Raw genomic sequence first — 18,783 nt, 5'->3', positions numbered from 1 at the left:
CCGGCTTCCTCACGCTGCAGATTACGTCCGCTGTGCCTCTGCTGCCCAGTCTCCCTTGCTAACTCGCACCCTTGTCTCCATTCACTCACCCAGCACACACTGACTGCACTACAATCAGGCGTGGTGCCAGGCTCTGAAAATACACAAGTGAGTAAGATATCATTCCTGCCCTCGGTAGAGTCAAGGAGACAACCATGAAATGGTAGTCATATCTCTCTTACATGACGTTAGTGAAATTATAAATAATATGTGTAAACTGTACAAACCACTATTAATAATGGCTAACACTCTATTCAATTATCTCATTAAATCTTATTACAATTTATTGAGGAGGTCCTATTGTTGTTTCCACCTTACAGCTACAGCCGAGAGCTAGATCAGTTAAGAAACTTGACCAGGTGGACTTTGTCATCCATTGAGTGGTAGAACCAAGAACTGAGGCTACCCAGGTCTTTTGGGCTATGAACTCTGAGCTGGTAAGTGATAGTTATTCTTATTAATAGAATCCTAACCATTGTAGTCTTTCTTTTCTCTTATTACACTGTCTATATTTCTGCCTGCTCACAGGTCAATTTTACCTGTAATCTTATTTTCTCAATCTAAAGAAAAGTGTACACTAATTTTTTTTACTAATTTATTTATTAATATTTTGTTTTGGATATAAAATATAGCGCAATTTTTTTTAATCTGACAATCCTTTGACCCAACTATAGAAAATAAGATTCAAATAACAAAGTTTGTAATTTTCAAAATCACATTCATGATTTTGTTTGCTAAAATACAGTGCACTGATTAAAAACACGTACTTCTGAAGCAGATAAACCTGGGTCCAAATCCTGGCTCGACCCCACTAGTTTCAGAAAGGGACTTACCTCTCAAAGCCTAAATCTTCCCATCTGTACAATGGGGATGAAAAGAGCACCTTACCTGCCTTATAGGGCCATGCATAAATTTAAATAAAATAATCCTTGTGAAACACTTAAAGTAACACCTGGTAGTTAGTAAGCACTCAAAAATATTAGTTTCGGTACCATTATTTTTAGTACCATGTTCTCATATCTATGTTTAAAACTAGATCTGAAATGACTTTTTTCTTGAAATAGTTCCCTCCGACACAAAAATTAAGTTCAAGGATCTCTAATTTCCAAGAAGTATAGTATTTCTTTGTAATAAAAGCAAGCAGAAAGTTCTCCCAAATGGCAGCTGGTGGTCATAGATACCTCTACAATTCAAGGGATAGGAGATGTTTTTATTTAAATAATCCTCCACCAAAAAACTCCAAATACAAACCCTCATATTCCCCCTTTACATTCTAAAATGCCTACTCAAAGGGTTAAGGGTAAAAGAGTTTATAAACTACATATAAAGAACTGTATAAATGTAATGAACTATGCCTGCCATTTAGCACAGCTATCTCAGTTCTCGCTCACCCTTGAAGTGACAGTTAAATTTAAGAACATGGAGCAAATTAAAATGGCTGAACTGTGTTCTCTGGCGGAAAAGGAACGGATTAGCTAATCTGAAGGTTTACTGCCATCACTCAGACCGTCAAAAGTCTGTTTCCCTGGCTTCTAAGTGACTGAAGAGCACATAAAAAATAGACTGGATACCACATAAAAATGGACGATATACCTGTTTTTAAAATAGCTCTAGGAAAAAAAAAAAAAGGCCTCTATTTGACATTTTTATTATGGTTTAAAGAAAAGGAAAATAGGATTTAAGATTTTAAAAAAAAAAAGCCTTCATTGATACCTTAAAAAACATGATAGCCATGTGATACCGTCCTAAAACCACAATCTTTTCAATAACAATGGCTGTTACAACTGCAGACTTGTGGGTTCTTACCAATTCTTGAGTGTCCTGCTGTAGCGGCAGAAATGCTGCCTCCAAAATGGCAACCTGGTCCACACTCAGCCTCTGCCACAGTCCAATCAGCAGGATCATCAAATGGGTGGCACTTTTCAGCCTGGTGAACGACTGGAACAGACTGTCTTGGTTCTCCTCTACTGCATCTGCTAGAGCAATTACCTGTAGAAATTATGAACGCCGGTTAGGGCTAATTTCACAATTCTTGGGCCCTCCACAAATTACACTTGGCACACTCTTGTTTTTCTTTAAAACAACGTGATGAGCTTTGTCTCCTGAAACACAAGCTATGTTGAGTAATAAAAGAGTTGTCATTCATCTGCCCACTTCCTTCTTTAAAAAAAAAAAAATGCCCAAAGTAATTCCAAATCCATATGGCCAGGAGACAAAAATATCCATGAAATCAGATTAATGGGGACATTGTTCAGTGTCTGCTTCACCTCTACAATCTATGATAATGTAAGGAACCTCTAATACAGTTATTGAGTCTTTAATACTAGCCACAGAGATGGGTCAATTTTAAAAATTCTTATCAAAATCACTACATTTGCCTTGTAATTTAAAATAATCACTTCATCACACCCTTTCCAGAAAATAACTATCTTCCTCTGATTATTATTCTTCATGTGTTTCATGGTATTGGGATATTCAATGTTTATTATATCCAAAAGGTAGATAATGTTCAAACATTTAACCAGTCGAGTAATGTGTCATTTTTAACACAAATGTCAGGCACCAGCCTATAGGGACCTGAAAGAAAAAAAAAAAGAGTTCAGGGTGTGTTAGCTTTACAATGCCAAATCTACTTAGGTTAAAATTGGCAGGAGTGAGTAGAATTGGCTTTTTTCTGTTTTTCACCCTCTTGAATAACCCTGTGGAAAAAAGAACTAAAGCAACAATTGGATGGAACATCCAAGGCTGCCTATTGGTGCTTTATTTTATTTTAATGTCTTGGTGAATTCTGTGCTCGTTAAAAGTAATGAACTGACTGGCCCAGAGGCTCACGGCGTCTGACAGCCCCCAGAACAGGAATAGCAAAGTCCACGCCACGTGAGCTCCTTTCTGCAAGTTCCCACCAGCGGGAGGGACCAGAGCTCAGATGAGTTTCAGAAGTCTAACGCACATGATCCATTTGGTGATATTTCATGGGCTATTGACACTAGCTCAAAGGGCTTGTTAAAAAAAAATCATCATTCAACCAAGTAGGCTGTGCAGTTGTATGGTCTCCCAAATTCCAGGTAGGGAGAGGGGGGCCATACGGGGGACAGCTCTCAGTGTCTGGGGGGACACTGGAAAAGATGTAGGTTAGGGAAAGACAAAACAACTGAAGGTGCTTTCCTGAGAAGGCCGGGCAAACCGGATGCTTTGCCTCTTGGCTGAGGGCCTGCAGGAGTTATAAGAGCAATCACAATTCATATTCAGCTCTCGTGGGTTGTGGGCCAAGGTCAGCACTGCAATAGGGTGCATTGCTTCCTATGTGCCTAGTACTGTGCTGCTTTCCATTTGTTTGTAAAAGAAGTATATGATATTCTATAGCTCATGCGGATCTTACAATCTGTTGGACAGAAAACATACATACACAACCAACTAGTAGAAAGAAACATCCTGTAATAACGTCCGAATTACACAGAAGAGAAAGTGAGCATGAAAGAAGTTAGCGAAAGGACAGATTATTATGGGCCAGAGTTAACACCCCTGGGGCCTCTTACTCAGGTGAGGGGTGGAACTCATCCCTTCGCTATTGCTTCAAGAAGGCCCCTCGGTGAGACAGCGAGAGGCCACTTTCCTTAAATCAAAACACCTGGAATCATCTGCATCAACCCAATCTTTGCCATGATTACAACCGACTCCTGTTCAAGTCTAAGTTTATAATTTTTTTCTTCCTGTGACTGTTACCAATTAAGCCTCGTTGTGGGGGTCATCATATTATGGTACAGATGCTTATTGTCACTAAGTCTAAATCATGCAAAGATCAAGGTCATAAACACCTCCTGAGAGCCAGGTGTGTGCAAGAATTTGCAGGAAGCACTCCGGGGAACTCAATGGTGACAGATCTCATCTCCATCTTCAAAGGGTTTATAATGGAGAAAGGAAAACAGATCAAGGAGGCAAATGTTGACAATGCAGGGGAGACCCTATAGACTCTAAAGGAGAATGCCATGAACATTACGATTGTCGTTAATAATAACCCACCCAATGAAGCGAGCACAGACTGCGCGCCAAGCCGCCTGCTCTATGCCATACAGGAATTAGTGCCTTCAGTCATCACACCTCCGCTGTGACTTTGCCGGCGCGATCTCTGTTTTACAAGGGACACCTCTGAGGCCCAGCAGACATAAGGAATTTGTTTGGTGCTTTACACAGGGCGTGCAAACTGTGTCCGCGCTCAGATGGGGTCCATGCCTGGTTCAATGCCCTGCTGCCTCTGTCTTGAAATTCTTAACACTTGTATTTCTGAACTCATGTTTGGTAAAGTGAAGTCTGTGTGATAACAGAGCATGTACATGAGCAGAGGGGATCCACTCACGACTCCTAGGGTTCAACGCGCTTATATTTGCATTTAAAACTGTCATTGCGTAACATCAAGATTAATGGGCAAATTCATACGAACAACTTAAAATCTTCATTTGTCCTTACTGGGAACAGCATTAAACGGGAAATAAAAACTAAAATCAGAAGGTGTGGGAGAGCACTGAAGAAAGGAAAGGGCTTCAGATTTTAGCAGCTGCTTTCACAGCACTTTCTCCCCGCCCTTTACCATGGGCCCTGCGTTTTGTTTTTGCACTGGGAGCTGCACATTAAGTAGCCAGCTTGACTGTCACCTAACCTAGTAAAGAAGCGACCAGGGTTCAGACTTTGGAGTGTCTCCCTGCTAAGCCTGCATGAGACCCGAAGCCCCTCACAGAGACGGGCCTATGAACTACTGAGTGTGGAGGGCCTTCGAAAGGAAAAGGTGGAGGAAGAAACAGCTCAGCGCTGGAGTTGGCTCAGCCCACCCCTCCCAGCTCAGGAGACAACACTGATGGCTCCGTGTTTAGGAATTTGGTGAGCTAGCTGTTAAACACGGCCATTACATAAACTTAAAATTAAATAAATTACATTAAAACAAAGGTGATAAATACTCAAAACCCACTACTTCCTAGCTATTTGATTTTCACCGAGTCCCCTGAGGTTATTTCTGTCCATTATCCCCTCATGTTGGAAACAGTCTCTTCCCCCAGCTCTGCATTCTAGGACCTCAACGCTCATAGCTTGCTATTGGCCACGGTGGACGTATGTGCAACATGGAGGTGAATGAACTAATGTCGCAAAGCCCCACTTCCCACCCACCCACTCCTCGCCAGGGAACCAGTTGTTAAATATTTATCAGCACACCACTGAGAAGAGGTCTCTGAAATGTACCCCCATGAATAGATATTGGAGAAAGAGGCTTTAAAAGTGAAGGAAACAATTTGAACAAAAGCATTAAAAGCAGTAAAATAGAGGCTGCTTGTCAGGGAAGAGCAAATATTTCAGTCTGGGAAGAGCATATAATGAGACAAAAAAGGTAACCTGAGCAACGGTAGTAGGAGTACCAGAACATCAAGGTGAAGAACATGCGCTTCATGCTGCAGGTACTGGGGAGCCACGGAGTATTCTAATAAGTGTGGGCATTACCTGATGGAGGTGATGCTCTACGCAACTATTGGGTCACAGTAAACATTTGGGGTAAACGCTGGGTCTTAAGTGAGGCTTTTATGCATGCTCCTCACTATCAAGGGAAAATTCTCCCTAAGTGTAACAGCATGTCGTTTGGTGGACCCACCCAACGTGCTAAACACAGCTGTGGTGGAAGAATGACTTCTCAGTGAGACAGCAACCCAAGCCACAGGATCTTTCCTGAGCAGGGCCCAAAATACATCAATCTGGGAGAAGCACCGTCTCTCTGAGTTTCAGTCTCGCTGGATATGTTTCTGTGCCATTGTGGAAAGAGTCTGCTATCCTCAAATGGACACAGGAATTGGAAAGAAAAGGGGTAAACAATTCCTTATGTAAATTACCCCCAAGAAAAATCTGCCTGACCTATTGGCCAGCATGAAATGCTAAACAGATCCCCATGTACTCAATTTAGTTTTACACGTCACAGCCAAGTTTACTTTGTTCTCCACTGGAGCCAGATGAATTTAGCAGAATTAACATAATAAAAAGGGCTGGAAAAGCTAAACCCATCAAGATGCAGATGGGACCACAGCCTAGGAGATTTTGCAGCTCACCTGGAACTGAGAAAGCGGGCTGACCTGCTGTAGGACTCCAGTGTGAGGGACAGTGATATTTCAGTGCACCTCACGGACTGTGCAAGACGCGTGTTCCCAGGTGCGCAACAGACTACAGAAAGGGAGAGGTTTAGGGAACAATAAACACTAACGATTTCAAGCACAGTGTGTTGATGGTCTTTGTTTTGCTCTTTCAAATTGAAGGTTTCCAAATAAAATGGAGACCCAAAGGACACCTCTGTCCGACTGCCATATCAGTTGATGCCAAAGTCATGAGGCAGAGGCCCAGGGAACTGCTTGCAGGAAAACGCTCAACTCATAAAGTGAGTGTGAAATTAATCCCAAATACTTCCAGCTGCCAAGATAGGCTCTAAAATGGGTTACAGGAAGGCAGCAGCGGCAACAGCACGGTAGACATGAATCATACGACGTGAACATGGACATGTCCAATTTCTTCACCTAAAACTACCATCGAATCCGCCTCCCAATCTCCTGTGTGGCACACAGGTCCCCACTCCCTTGCTTCTGGCTGTCATTTACCGAGCCCCCCGACTGTGAGCCAGGCACATATACCCAGATTGTCATCTGGTTCTCATGACGACCCTCTGAGATAGGACTTGTTCATCCCCTTGGCACCAGCTTTCAGATGAGCAAACAGAAGCTTACAGCTCTAATGAGCTTACAGCCCAGATGAACGTACTGTCTGTGGCCATGAACTAGGGCGGAGAAGGGCCAGATTCCAACCCTGTCTTCTGATTCCTGGTTGGGCACCCTTTCTTCTGCAATGATACATAAATGTATACAGTTGACCCTAGAATAATCCAGTAGGTTTTTATCTTCATAATTAAATATACTAAGGAAAAAACACTACAATTATATCCATCACGATATAGGGGCTTTAGTTAAGTTTCCCTATTGTTGGGGCTCTTCATATGAGGTCAACTCGAGTTGAAATTTCCAGGTTGGTTTCTGCCCAAAGTTACAACATAAAGGAAATTAGTTCATAATTTGTAAAGGATGAGAAGTTAACACAGTGAGTTTTCTCTTAACAAGGGGAATTTTATTATGCTCCAGATAGCTCAAAATCATGACGACTTCAGAAAACAGCTCTTTTCTAGGCCTGCTCCTTTAGTAAAACTACTTTTACAAAAGGATGACTCATTTATTTTCCATAAATCTCAGATTACATGTTCAGTGGTCTGAGCCTGTTGATGTTCTCTAATAATAATTTGTCAACATTTATTGAGGGCTTTCTAGGAGCCAGGCACTGTGCTAACCACTTTACAGGGATTATCTCATTTCATTCTCAAAACAATTTCATGAGGTAGATACGTATATATTGTCCCTATGTTAAAAAAAAAAAAACACAAGGAAATGGGATTACAAAAAGGGTCCAGCCATTAGTAAGCAGCAGAGCTAGGATTCATACCCCAGCACTCTGACACGAGGAGTGTCACCAGGTAACGTTGCCTGCATCAATTTTCTGCCTGAACTTCAGTTTCATCATTGGCAGTATGTGGAACAAATTCTATCAGAAGCTTCCCAATGGGAGATTTCAGCTCTGCTGACCTTCCAATACCCCCATATGAGATAAGATAGGTTTGTTTTAATAAAAGGCCAGCATGGACGAACGAGTTAAGAAAATGGAGTTCCTAGGACGTGGATAAGTTTATAAATCCCGAGGGCAGAAGGCAATAGGTTGCGTGGGATGAGCGATGGCTTGGGAGTCAAGGAGACGGGTCTGGCTTCTCTACCAAGCAGCTGTCAGTGTTCGATTTACTTCCCTTTCCTGGGATCTAGCTTCATCTCCTTTAAAATGTAGGGGTGGCCGCAGTGAGCGGCCGTCCAGAAGCCAGCGAATGATCTGCGTCGCCCGGGAAGAGCGCAATGATGGTGCCAACTTGGGCCAGTGAAGCGACGTCCTCCACAACTAGACTGAAGAACAAAACGACAGCAACTTGTCTGTTCCCCTTCCCCTAATTCCCCAGCACTGTTCCCATTCTCCCAATTCCCCAATAAAAAAAATTTTTTTAAATCTTTAAAATGTAGGGGTGGGAAATAGGATCTCTAACATCCAACAGAGCTATAAGCATCAGAGTCAAAACCCTTTAAGTTATTTTCAGATCATTTGCAGTTTTGAACGATCCATGCCACTTCTGCCTCTCTATTCGCTCACATACTTGGCTCCCTATTTACTGGTTGTTGACTTGAAGTTTTTATCCATAGAAGAACAGTAAGAATATTTTTTTTCTTTGACTGATTCATAGAATTATAAGAAATTCATGAGAAAGGGGGAAAGGTGGGCAATACCAAGTGTTGGCAAGAATGGGGAGAAATCAGAACTCTCGTGGATGGCTGGTGGGAATGTGATATGGTATGTGGCTGTGGGCGACAGTTTGGCAGGTCCTCAAAAAGTTAAACATCGAGTTACCATATGACACAGCAATGCCACTTCCAGCTTTATGCCCAAAAGAAATGAAAACATATGTCCACTCAAGAACTCGTTCACGAATGTTTGTAGCAGCATTATTTGTGATAGCCCAAAACTAGAAATAAATGTCCATCAAGTGATGAATGGATAAATTAAGTGTGGCATACTCATATAACGGAATATTATTCGGCCTTAAAAACAAATGGAATACTCACATGCTGCTACATGGATGAACCTTAAAAACACTATCCTAAATTAAAGAAGCCAGTCTCAAAAGACTGCATGTTGGATTATTCCAGTTATATATATGAGGTGTCCAGAAAAGGCAAATCTATAAAATTAAATTGGTAGTTGCTTAGGAGTGGGGGTGGGTGATAGATAGGTGGGAATGGAAAGTGAGAGCTAATGGGTGTGGGCTTTCTTCTAAGGGGGATAAAAATGTTCTCAATTAGATTGTGGTGACAGTTGCACAACCCTGCGAATATGCTGAAAACCATTAAATTGGGTACTCTTAAAGGGTGAATTGTATCCATGTAAATTATATCTCAATAAAGCTGTTAAAAATAATAGGAGAAGTAAAAAATACTGTGAACATATAATCCATGTAAGGTAGATAAATTAACACAAATAAAGGCACCTCTTTTTAAGCAACAATTTTGATGTATTAATGGCTAGTCCATATTGTAAATAGGGCTTAATTTTTTGGGTGATGGGATAATCATGCGACTTTGGAGTCAATTAGATCTAAGCATGAATACTGGTAATGCTACTTACTACCTGTACAAACTTTGGACTGTTATTTTATTTGAGTATTTTAAGATCATACTCAAAAGCTTGTTAATATTCCTTCTATTAATTTCTATTTTATTTGGCTCCTGGTTATTCATTCTTAATGCTCCCTATAGTTGAGCGCTCATTTCAATTTAGTAACACCTGGTAAATTCTCCTTTTTCTGTTAGAGTCACACTGACATTAAAAAAGGAGGACCTTGTTCCTGGTATCTGAAGCACACCACCTCCAAAGGTCATGCTGATTACTCTGCAGTGTTCCTGGGCCCTCTCTGTACCCGCCACTCAATGGGACAGTGCTCGTTTTGTGGCCAAGGTTAATCAGGTTTCAAAGTAAAATGTCATGTGTCATGAGACCCTGTATCAGATACATTACTAAAAGCTCTGTAAGTGACATGAATTGGGATTCCAATTTTTCCTCCTTTAGAAATTCTACTAAAACATGCACAACACAGACACACAGCTTTGCCTGTGTAACTTGTCCTCTAGAAATCCTCTGAGGCCTACTCATGAGGGAGCCAGACGTTGTTTCATTTTCTTTTGTACCTTATTGAAAATGTTAGACAACTCAGCGATTTGAATAACATGTTTATAAAGTACACTATGAGAAGACAGAGGGAAAATAAAACTCATACTCAGCCCAGAAAATTCCAGTGTAAAAAGAACAACTGGGAAGTGCTCAACATGTCCTCAAGTTTCCAGCACTCGGGACACGGTGGGTGTCTCATCAGTGCTGGATGAACTGAGGAGCCGCAAAGTCATTCCACCTAAAAATCCAGCACAACCAGGAACCTCTTAAATCCTAGACACATTCCGTCAGGCACTGTCAGGCTCCCCAGCTGAATGGAACCCCAGGGATGTCACATGGAAACAACAGGCCTGCCCCAATGTATTTATCGGTCATCTACTTTTTAAAACATCGCTCCACTTCACCTTTAGCCACAGCTGCTGAACACCAAGCTACCGACAGCTCTAGGGACTGCAGAAATGAATGTGTTCTTCACATGGCTGCCCTCTGGTTCGAAAGGCACACTTTGGGTGTGGGGGAGATTTGGAAGCAGGCAGGAATCAAGCAGACTTCCCACTCAGGGACGTTCCTTGGAAAGGCATGTGCTGCGGACGCCAACATGACAAAGGCCTTGCCGTAAGGAACAGTTTACCAGGTCTAAACTTTTACTTCGGCCAAAAGGATCCAATTTTTATCCCAAAGAATTGCCCTTGTACCAATAACAATGAAATAAAGTTCAACATGAAAAAGCGAAAGGGCACGCAGATGATTTAAATACCAGACGAGCACGTAAGACGTGTTTCATTATCTGTGTGCTGAGCCTTTAGCTAGATAAAAGAGAACCCTGAGTTTTTACTTCAAAGGCATTGCAAGAATCTGACGCTTAACTGCTTTTGCTACTATGTTATTTTGTATAAATAGGATAGGGGGCTGGATTATATTCTACTGCACCTCACATGGAGTAAAAACCTACGATTCCCCTAGAACCTGCATTTAGCTAACATTCCTAAACCAAACCCGGGATTAGGATACATTTTTAACCAGGCTACCATTTTGGGTGGCTAGTAAAACAGGGGAGTGCACCCATTTGGCAAAAACACTTCAGTGGCACCAGTTAATTGTCCTCCTAAAAAGAGACCTGCCAATTGGCCGAATCACCCAATGTTTGGAGAGACCAAGGTATGGTCGTTGTCACTCTCAGAAGTGGCGTCGTGATGGCTTTTCTGGTCTAGGATTATCATTTTCCTTAACACCAGTCTACTCTTGCCAAAGGCCTTGAAAATTTATATAAAACTGGATTTAGAAAAACAAATTATTCTCGAGAAATTTCTTTATACTATATACTATAGAATGTTTTTTTTTCTTTTTTAATGTTTTGCCCAGAAGAATATTAAAGGTAGGCAGTGCTGGAATATGGACTTTGGCTGGAACTTTTAAAATATATACCATTGATACATAAAAATGTTAAATGAGAAAGACAATAAATCATTTACAAGTGACATCGAGACAAATTTTGCTATTTCTGCAAAGTTTATTCACCAAATAGACATGTAACTTAATCAGCTGACAGGAAACTAACTCCACTGCTTGGCTAATATAATGTTAAAAATACAACCAATCTCAAACCTGATTACTATTTTTACACCCCCCCAACCCCCGCTGACCAAATTTATACCCCTTTCCATAAAATTATCTACCTATAGCCAAGTGAAACCCCAATTTAAAAAATAATAATTAATGGAATCAAGTTGTAAAAAGAAGAATGAATGTTCTCCGAGCCATGCTTACTCGCTGAACAGATCGCTGTTAAAGCTGAAATCTATGGTTGGCAACGTCAGAGCTCGTTTTACAAACCCTGGAGAATGCCACCGTTATCACTGTCCAAAAACAACACCCAGAGGTCTGATCTGAATAGTTTCTAAGTTTAGAGTGTTTCAGGCCACATTCCTACATGCAGACATGTCAGTGATTACGCAGCCACCCACACAGGCTTGGAGTGCCATCTCCAGTGAAGGGAAATGATGGATTGATGGGCAGTCGGTGGGTGTTCTGAGCGCATTCCTTCAGCTAAGGCAGCAAATGCCAACACAGTGTGACACGTGATCAGTGAGAGCAGGCTGGGGGTCCACCCAAAAGGGCAAAGAGAGAGAGACTAGAGACCCCACCAGTACTGACGATGCTATTGATCATTTCCTTGGCTCCGGAGTTGAAGAGGTGAACGTGACATTTTCGCAATAAAGTCAAACTGTTGAGTTGGGTTTTTTTTCTATGAATATTCTTTTTCAGAGAGTCCATTTCTCTTGAACACCTGTGGTTTTTTCATTTATTTTTGCTTTTCTAGATAAAATACATCTTTATACCATTACTATCAGGTAGTACTTTGGTAAGACGTTTATTTATAGGCCTGTGTGGCTCAGACCCATGGAAATAATACAGGAGGCACTGAGTGGGGATACCTGGCTCCAAGTGGAGGAAAACCAGGGTAAACTGGGTATTTCTATAGGCATAGGCTGTTGGGGCGTTGTAATTGGACATGGACTTGCTGAAGATACTTTGTGTCTGATTTCTAGCGTGCTATAAACCCCTCCCGGCCAGGAGTTTCATAGTTTGCTGTACCCCTCCCACAGTCTCTGGCTCACAGCAGACACTCCATGTAGGTTTGTTATATGACATAAATTAGGAAGCCTGATAATTCAGTAGCACGAGAGTGTCCATTAAGATGGCAGTTTATAGGGCCGGCCGAGTGGCTCAGTTGGTTAAGAGATCGCTCAAGAGTGTGAGCTCTGAGCAACAGCGGTTCGAGTACGGGCCCAAGCTGAGCTGCCGCTGAGCTGCCAACAGGTGACAGGATGGCTCAGCTAAAAATATCGATGGCAGTTTATAGGAGCACTACTTGGGCAATGGAAGTCCATCCTTCCATTCCAGGTGAACAAGGCCTACCTATCATTCTTGAAATGTTTTTACTGGCCATTTATTTATTGGGTCGGCCATAGGTAGTAAATAACTAGGGTCTAAATTCATACCTTCCACCATGTATTACATTGAATTACTAAATTCATTCTGGTCAGTACTGCTATGTTTATATGGCAAGTGTTATAAAGTCTGTAACTTAACTTTAAAATACATCATCACAGACAAGGCCATATGATGTGAGCATGTGTGTCGGTCTGAGTTACCCTCTGGAGCAGAATTTCTCAGCCTCCTTGTTAACGCCATTTGCAGCCAGACATTGTTAGTCATGTGGGCTGCCAGTGGACACTGTTGCAAGTTTAGCAGCATCCTGGACTCTACACACTAGATGTCAATCTACCTTCCCCACAGCTATGACAACCAAAAAATGTCTCCAGATGTTGCCAAATATCTCCTTGGGGGGCAAAATCACACTGGTTGAGGATCACTGCTCCAGTCTCGGTCTGTGCTGACAGTAGCCATCCTTCTTATTAAAACCGCAGCTCCCAAGCCAGAGGCGGCGTGGCCTATTTGGCATCACCAGCGACACTGGAAGCTTTCTAATTACCATAACGAATGTCAGAAGTGGGTTTTGATTGGTGAGATCAGAGGTTTGATAATCAGCATTATGGGTGTTAGAAACAGATTCACTGGCAAAATTAACAGTAGTCAAGATATGTGAACTGGCTGAATATTTTTATATTCATACTCTAATTCGCATGAACATGGTATAAGAACCCAGGAAGACACTGAAGCAATATGGTCCAAGGCTTGAGCCTGCATGATGTCACTCTCGCCTTGGAGGCGGAAGATTCCCAGCAACCTGATGCCCATTGTGAGAGTAAATGGATCCGGCCTTGGGTGACCGCCAATCCACCTTCAGTGAACCCTCAGATAAAGGGGTGTTCGAGTCCCAAAAACAGAGCTGAGCCTTCACCGGCCCACTGTGCAGGCTGCACAAACTGCTCCATAATAATAAATATTTATTTAATAAATGTCTTCGTGTGTGGCAAAATGTGGCATGAGACTTACTTTCATATAACCAGGGACAGAGGCTGTGGGGAAAGCTCCTTCTCTTCCGTCTCAAGCTTGTTAACGGCCATCATTGCTTACTAAGAAGAACTGTCGGGTTGCGCATGGCCACACTGGCACCAGCAGTGTCCAGTGTCAAGTCTGTGCCAAGTGATGGCCATATATGTGACTGAAGAGCTGCCTGCAAAGGATGAACAGTCTCGCAGGAAAAACAAATATATTTGAAACAAAACAAAACACAACAGCTGCTGCTCACTGGGGAACACCACGTGCCAGGCACTGGCCTGAGAGCTCAGCGTATGGTGCTCCTAAATCTTTCAACAACCCCTCTAGGTCATCATTATTTTTGAGTGATGAAGAAAACAAGGTTCAGAGAAGTTAAGCAATTTGTTCAAAATTTTCACAGCAGTGAGTGTCTATATTCAAACCAGGCCTGTCCAAAACCTCCAAAGCCCAAGGATACAGCACACACACACACACACACACACACACACACACACACACACACCATACGCTAGATGATAGGTGCTATACAAATGACTATTGGGTTGGGTTAATATGATAAAGTCCCACCTGACTTCCTAGGGATGAAGGGCCCCCAGATTCCTGTTGGTCTTCCATTTAAATAAACCCACATCTGAATGTGTGAATGCCTTTGGCTCAGGAAAGCACTCAAGAGTCCTGACCATCATTCCTCATTGTCTTTCACCCACATCTGTTACCTGCTGGGCCCTGGGGTCATTTGAGTTTGTAACCCCTGCAATAATCATAAACTCTTCAAACATAAAACAAGTACAATGGGCATGGAAAAAGCAGAAATCACCTCCATGATGAATGATTCAATCCGAGTCTGGGCTCCGGTCCTGTCCCACCGCTCACTGTGGTTTGACCCTAAGAGAGCTCCTAAATCTCTTTAAGCTTCAGTTGTCTCCTCTGTAAAAGGGAGGTATTTGCTGTGAAGATCAAGTGAGCGACGACATAAATGTGTCTGTCACCACAGCTAGCACACAGCGCCAAACACAGCTTACTCAGCATTATGACGGTCACTATTAGTCACTGTCCCCTGGCTCAACACCCAATCAATGGATTTTTTTTTAAAACAAAACAAACACAAAAGTTATTATATACCGGAAGATAACAACCACCCTCTCTTTTGCCTTTTTGTCTCTAGTTTCCACATTCCCAGTAATTTCGGCTTCTCCTCCTGGGACTGATTTTGCATGTAAGTCGTGTACACTATTCACCAAAGCATGTGGTCCAGTCCCCACGCATCACACTCTCAGCGCCCTGCCTCTCACACCCAGCGCACACCCAGTGACTGGTTGGATCCTTCCAAGCTCTGTGAGAACAGGGACTGGCTTCTGTCTCATTTACTATGTCCCGAGCACTAGTGCAGGGTCTAACACATAGTAGGACCAACAAATATCTGTTCGATTGGGGGGGTAAGTCCCACTGGTATATCCTGGAAGGGCAGCATATTGGCTTAATAATGCTATCAGGAGCTTCTCTCAGAAGTAGGCTAGTACTTAGCATACATCAGCGGTGAGGCCCACAAACAGCACGCTTCCTTAATTCCTCAATGCGCTTTCCTTGTTCGGTGCCCTCCCCCCACCCCCCACTCCCTCCCCCACATACATTTTAATGTTTTTCAAATCGGGATGTGTTTTATCATCTCTGTGTTCATTTCGTGTGCTAGTTCTATTTTTTAATCTACAAAAGCGATTAAATCAATACATAATGTGCCTTAAAGTTAACATCTTAGCATCAATGACATTTATTTTTGGTTGGCGTTTTGTCTGGAATTACACCCCCCAATGCTAGGGTCTTCATCCAGCTTCCAGAAAATAACCATTCCAAAAGCACTCACTGATGGTCCCTTCTGAGGCTCTCTCTCTCATTTTCACCACGGTCCCCTCAACCTGCCCCGCACTTCCTAGCAGGACCTCCCTGAGTTCTTTCGTAAGATCCTTACAACAAAACTGTGTAGTGACTGGCGTCACTAGATTGCCTTTGGCCATCATGAAACAGAGGTCCTGACAGGATGACAAGGCTCACTGTTTGCAAACATGGCACCAGGTTCCAACCCAGACCTGTGGAGTCACAATGGCCCTTCACTGCACACACTGTGTCTACAGAACTGTGGCAGCCTAGAGCTGGAAAACTCACTTCTGCAAATGTTTCAATTATCTTTAAAATTTAATTCTGTTTTTCAATGATTTCAGTGGGAAAAAATGCATTCTAGGAAAGTAATAAAATATATTTCTTTGGAATAGACGTTAAGATTGACTCACCCTAATAAAAATAAAATGTATATTTATTCAATTTTTCAACAAATATCAATTGAGCACCCACTATGTGTTAGGTGCTATACTAACCTTAATAGAGGGAAAATGTGTCTCAGTGGGGATCTGAAATGGGAGGGAGGGGTCAAGGTAACCAACATTTGTGAAACAGTGATATTCCTTATAATTACAAAAATAATTTTTAATGATTATTTTCAAAGTGATCTTGAACTACAAAACTAGCTAAAAGATAGTAAATATCTATGTACAGTTCTAGTACAGACTAGAATTAAATAAAAAAGAAAAAAAATTTGTGAGGTGAGTTTCAGTCCTGTCATCAATATTCTAATTTAAACTTTCTCTGTTAAAAGAAAACATACAAATAAAAACAAAAGAAAAAATAAGAAAAAATAAAATATTTTGCCTCAGACAAAAAGGAAAAAAAATACATAAATAAAAAAGAAAAAAAATCTACAAACAGAAGCAAACGAATGTTATATTAAAATGAGATCTTTTCCTGAAATGTCTGAGTTTGGATTTGACTGGATGAGAGGTCCCTGTAAACCCAACGTATTTTTTTCTTCCTTCTAAGTAGCCGAAGTAGATTATATAAGGAAGATAGTATCTGATTAGAGAGGTATGAGTTACAAGCTTGTTTTAAAAAATAACTCACTTTCTAGTTAACGAAATCAAACAGGTGTCACAGTTTAAATCAGAATCCTCCAATAGAGTCTATTTACTAGAAACTTGAGTCCATTTTCAGAGCATAACAAATGAAAAAGATTCTCATCACACCAGAAACTGATTTCACACAGCCACTTTTTGTTTAAATTCTTCGTATTAATATCCAAAAACATGATAACGAGCTGAATTTGGATAAAATAACAGATATCACACCAACCATCCAGAGAAGAAAGTTTAAATCTTGGCACTTTCAGACGTGCATGAGTGACGGGAAAGATTACAGTTTAGCTTGTGAACCCACAGGAAACAGCTCTTTGTTTCTGCTCTCCAGAGTTTTATCCTGCAGCCATCATTTTAATTCCCCTAAGAACCTCTTAGAAAAGTAGGGTTAAGCAATCCTTAGGAAAATTATGATTTGATGATTAAAACACAACATTATGAAAGAGTACGTGTTACTGGGGAATTGCTCACCACAAAACATCCAAGAGGTGAGAAATCATTTCTGGCAGGAATCTGAGAATGATAAGCTGACCGGTCACATGTTGGTTTACTGATATTCAAGATAGTTAGACTGTTTCCCTGGTTTGATAACAGTTACTGCCTGAGCAGAGATAGGGGTAAGAGGAAGGGGCCAGGTCTTGGTCATTAACACTACTTTGATAAGGTACAAAACGTCCAAGTTTTCCTTCCACTTATGGAGAAAAACTCTTGAGTCAAGTTCAGCAACAAAGAGCATCAGATTCATTTCAAAGGGGGGTGGGGGGTGCAAATCTCTAACCAATCTTCTACTAGTTGACTCTTCTGCCAATTAAATTTAATTTCTTCATGAAGAGAAACCTTAATTAGAACCACCCACCAACAAAGTTTTCCACAACATCCCAGACCCAAGGTTTTTCAATAGTTTGTCATTATGGGAATTTCAGGTGGTTATTTTGATTAACGTCTATCCTAAATGTTACACGGTATCTCAGACACGCTCACCACTCATACGTATTAGCAGTTAGTAGTAATGTTCTGCTAAAAATCAAACAAAGTCCACTCCCTACTATGAAAACTACTTATCTAGAGGCCTCATAAAGTCCTTTCCTCTGGAGAGAAATAAACTCTAAACTTAATGAGACCAAGAAGAAAAGGCTTTAGCAATCACAGAATCAGAATTGTAGGGCAAGATCGTAAGATACTTACCCCACCACACAAGGGTGACATGTTTACAGCTGTCTCCATCCCCTAGAATATAGGTTCTTTGAGAACAAGGCCTATGTCCTTGTTTATATAGCTTGTAACACTAAATATTCAGTATATCCATCTGAATTCAACAGAGTTGAATTTAAAAAGACTGTTAAAAATCATCGTGTCTGAGCACCTTATTATATACATAAACTGCTGAGGCTCAGAAAGGTTCAGTGACTTGCCTAAAATCACATGGGAAGGTAGTAACAGAACCAGCGCACACCCACATCCTGCTGTAAGGATTTTACCTTACAGCAGTAAGTATTAAATATTCACAACCACTTTGGAAATCAAGTACGGCAAGCACCTATGTCCCCATTCTACAAGAAAAAAAAAAAAGCAGAATTCCAAGGGCATATGGAGGCTTAAAGGCTATGAAACTCACAGCTCCTGGCCTGAGCTCCTGTTCTTGTGGCACAAAGGACTGAAAACATGCTGCTCCTCACCTACAAGGTGTGAGCTGGGCAGGGGGAAGTGAATCGAGGTACAGAAGAAAGGGGGAACACAGCTGCTGCACAGAGAGCATCTGACGGGGGGCACAGGTGTCGCTGTCTGGAGGAAGGAGCAGACCTTGGAGCTGGGAATGGTGTTCTCTCCATAAAATGGGGTCACAGCCTACCTTTGTTTTGATTTTCTATTTTCTTAGAAACTTAGTCATTTTCTTCACGGTCACAGTTTAATAATTTGTATAGTTCATTTCATTACAGTTTATAGTCTAGCACGTCTCTGACATTAATGATTCTCTTCCCTGTGATCGCGA

At 41.6% G+C, this 18,783-nt stretch overlaps 1 protein-coding gene across 1 annotated transcript in view; it reads right to left on the bottom strand.

Moving 5' to 3' along the window:
* BBS9 (Bardet-Biedl syndrome 9) overlaps positions 1–18,783 on the bottom strand; it is a 373,430-nt gene that overhangs the window by 71,980 nt on the left and 282,667 nt on the right. The window contains exon 18 of the mRNA XM_019668469.1: positions 1,846–2,028. Coding sequence (XP_019524014.1) covers positions 1,846–2,028 — 183 coding nt within the window. The remainder of the gene's footprint in view (positions 1–1,845; positions 2,029–18,783) is intronic.

The sequence above is a fragment of the Hipposideros armiger genome, unplaced genomic scaffold (assembly GCF_001890085.2).
Source record: "Hipposideros armiger isolate ML-2016 unplaced genomic scaffold, ASM189008v1 scaffold_526, whole genome shotgun sequence".
Taxonomy (NCBI): Eukaryota; Metazoa; Chordata; class Mammalia; order Chiroptera; family Hipposideridae; genus Hipposideros; species Hipposideros armiger.
Note: the sequence above shows the minus strand (reverse complement) of the source record. Positions and strands in the feature narration are given on the sequence as shown.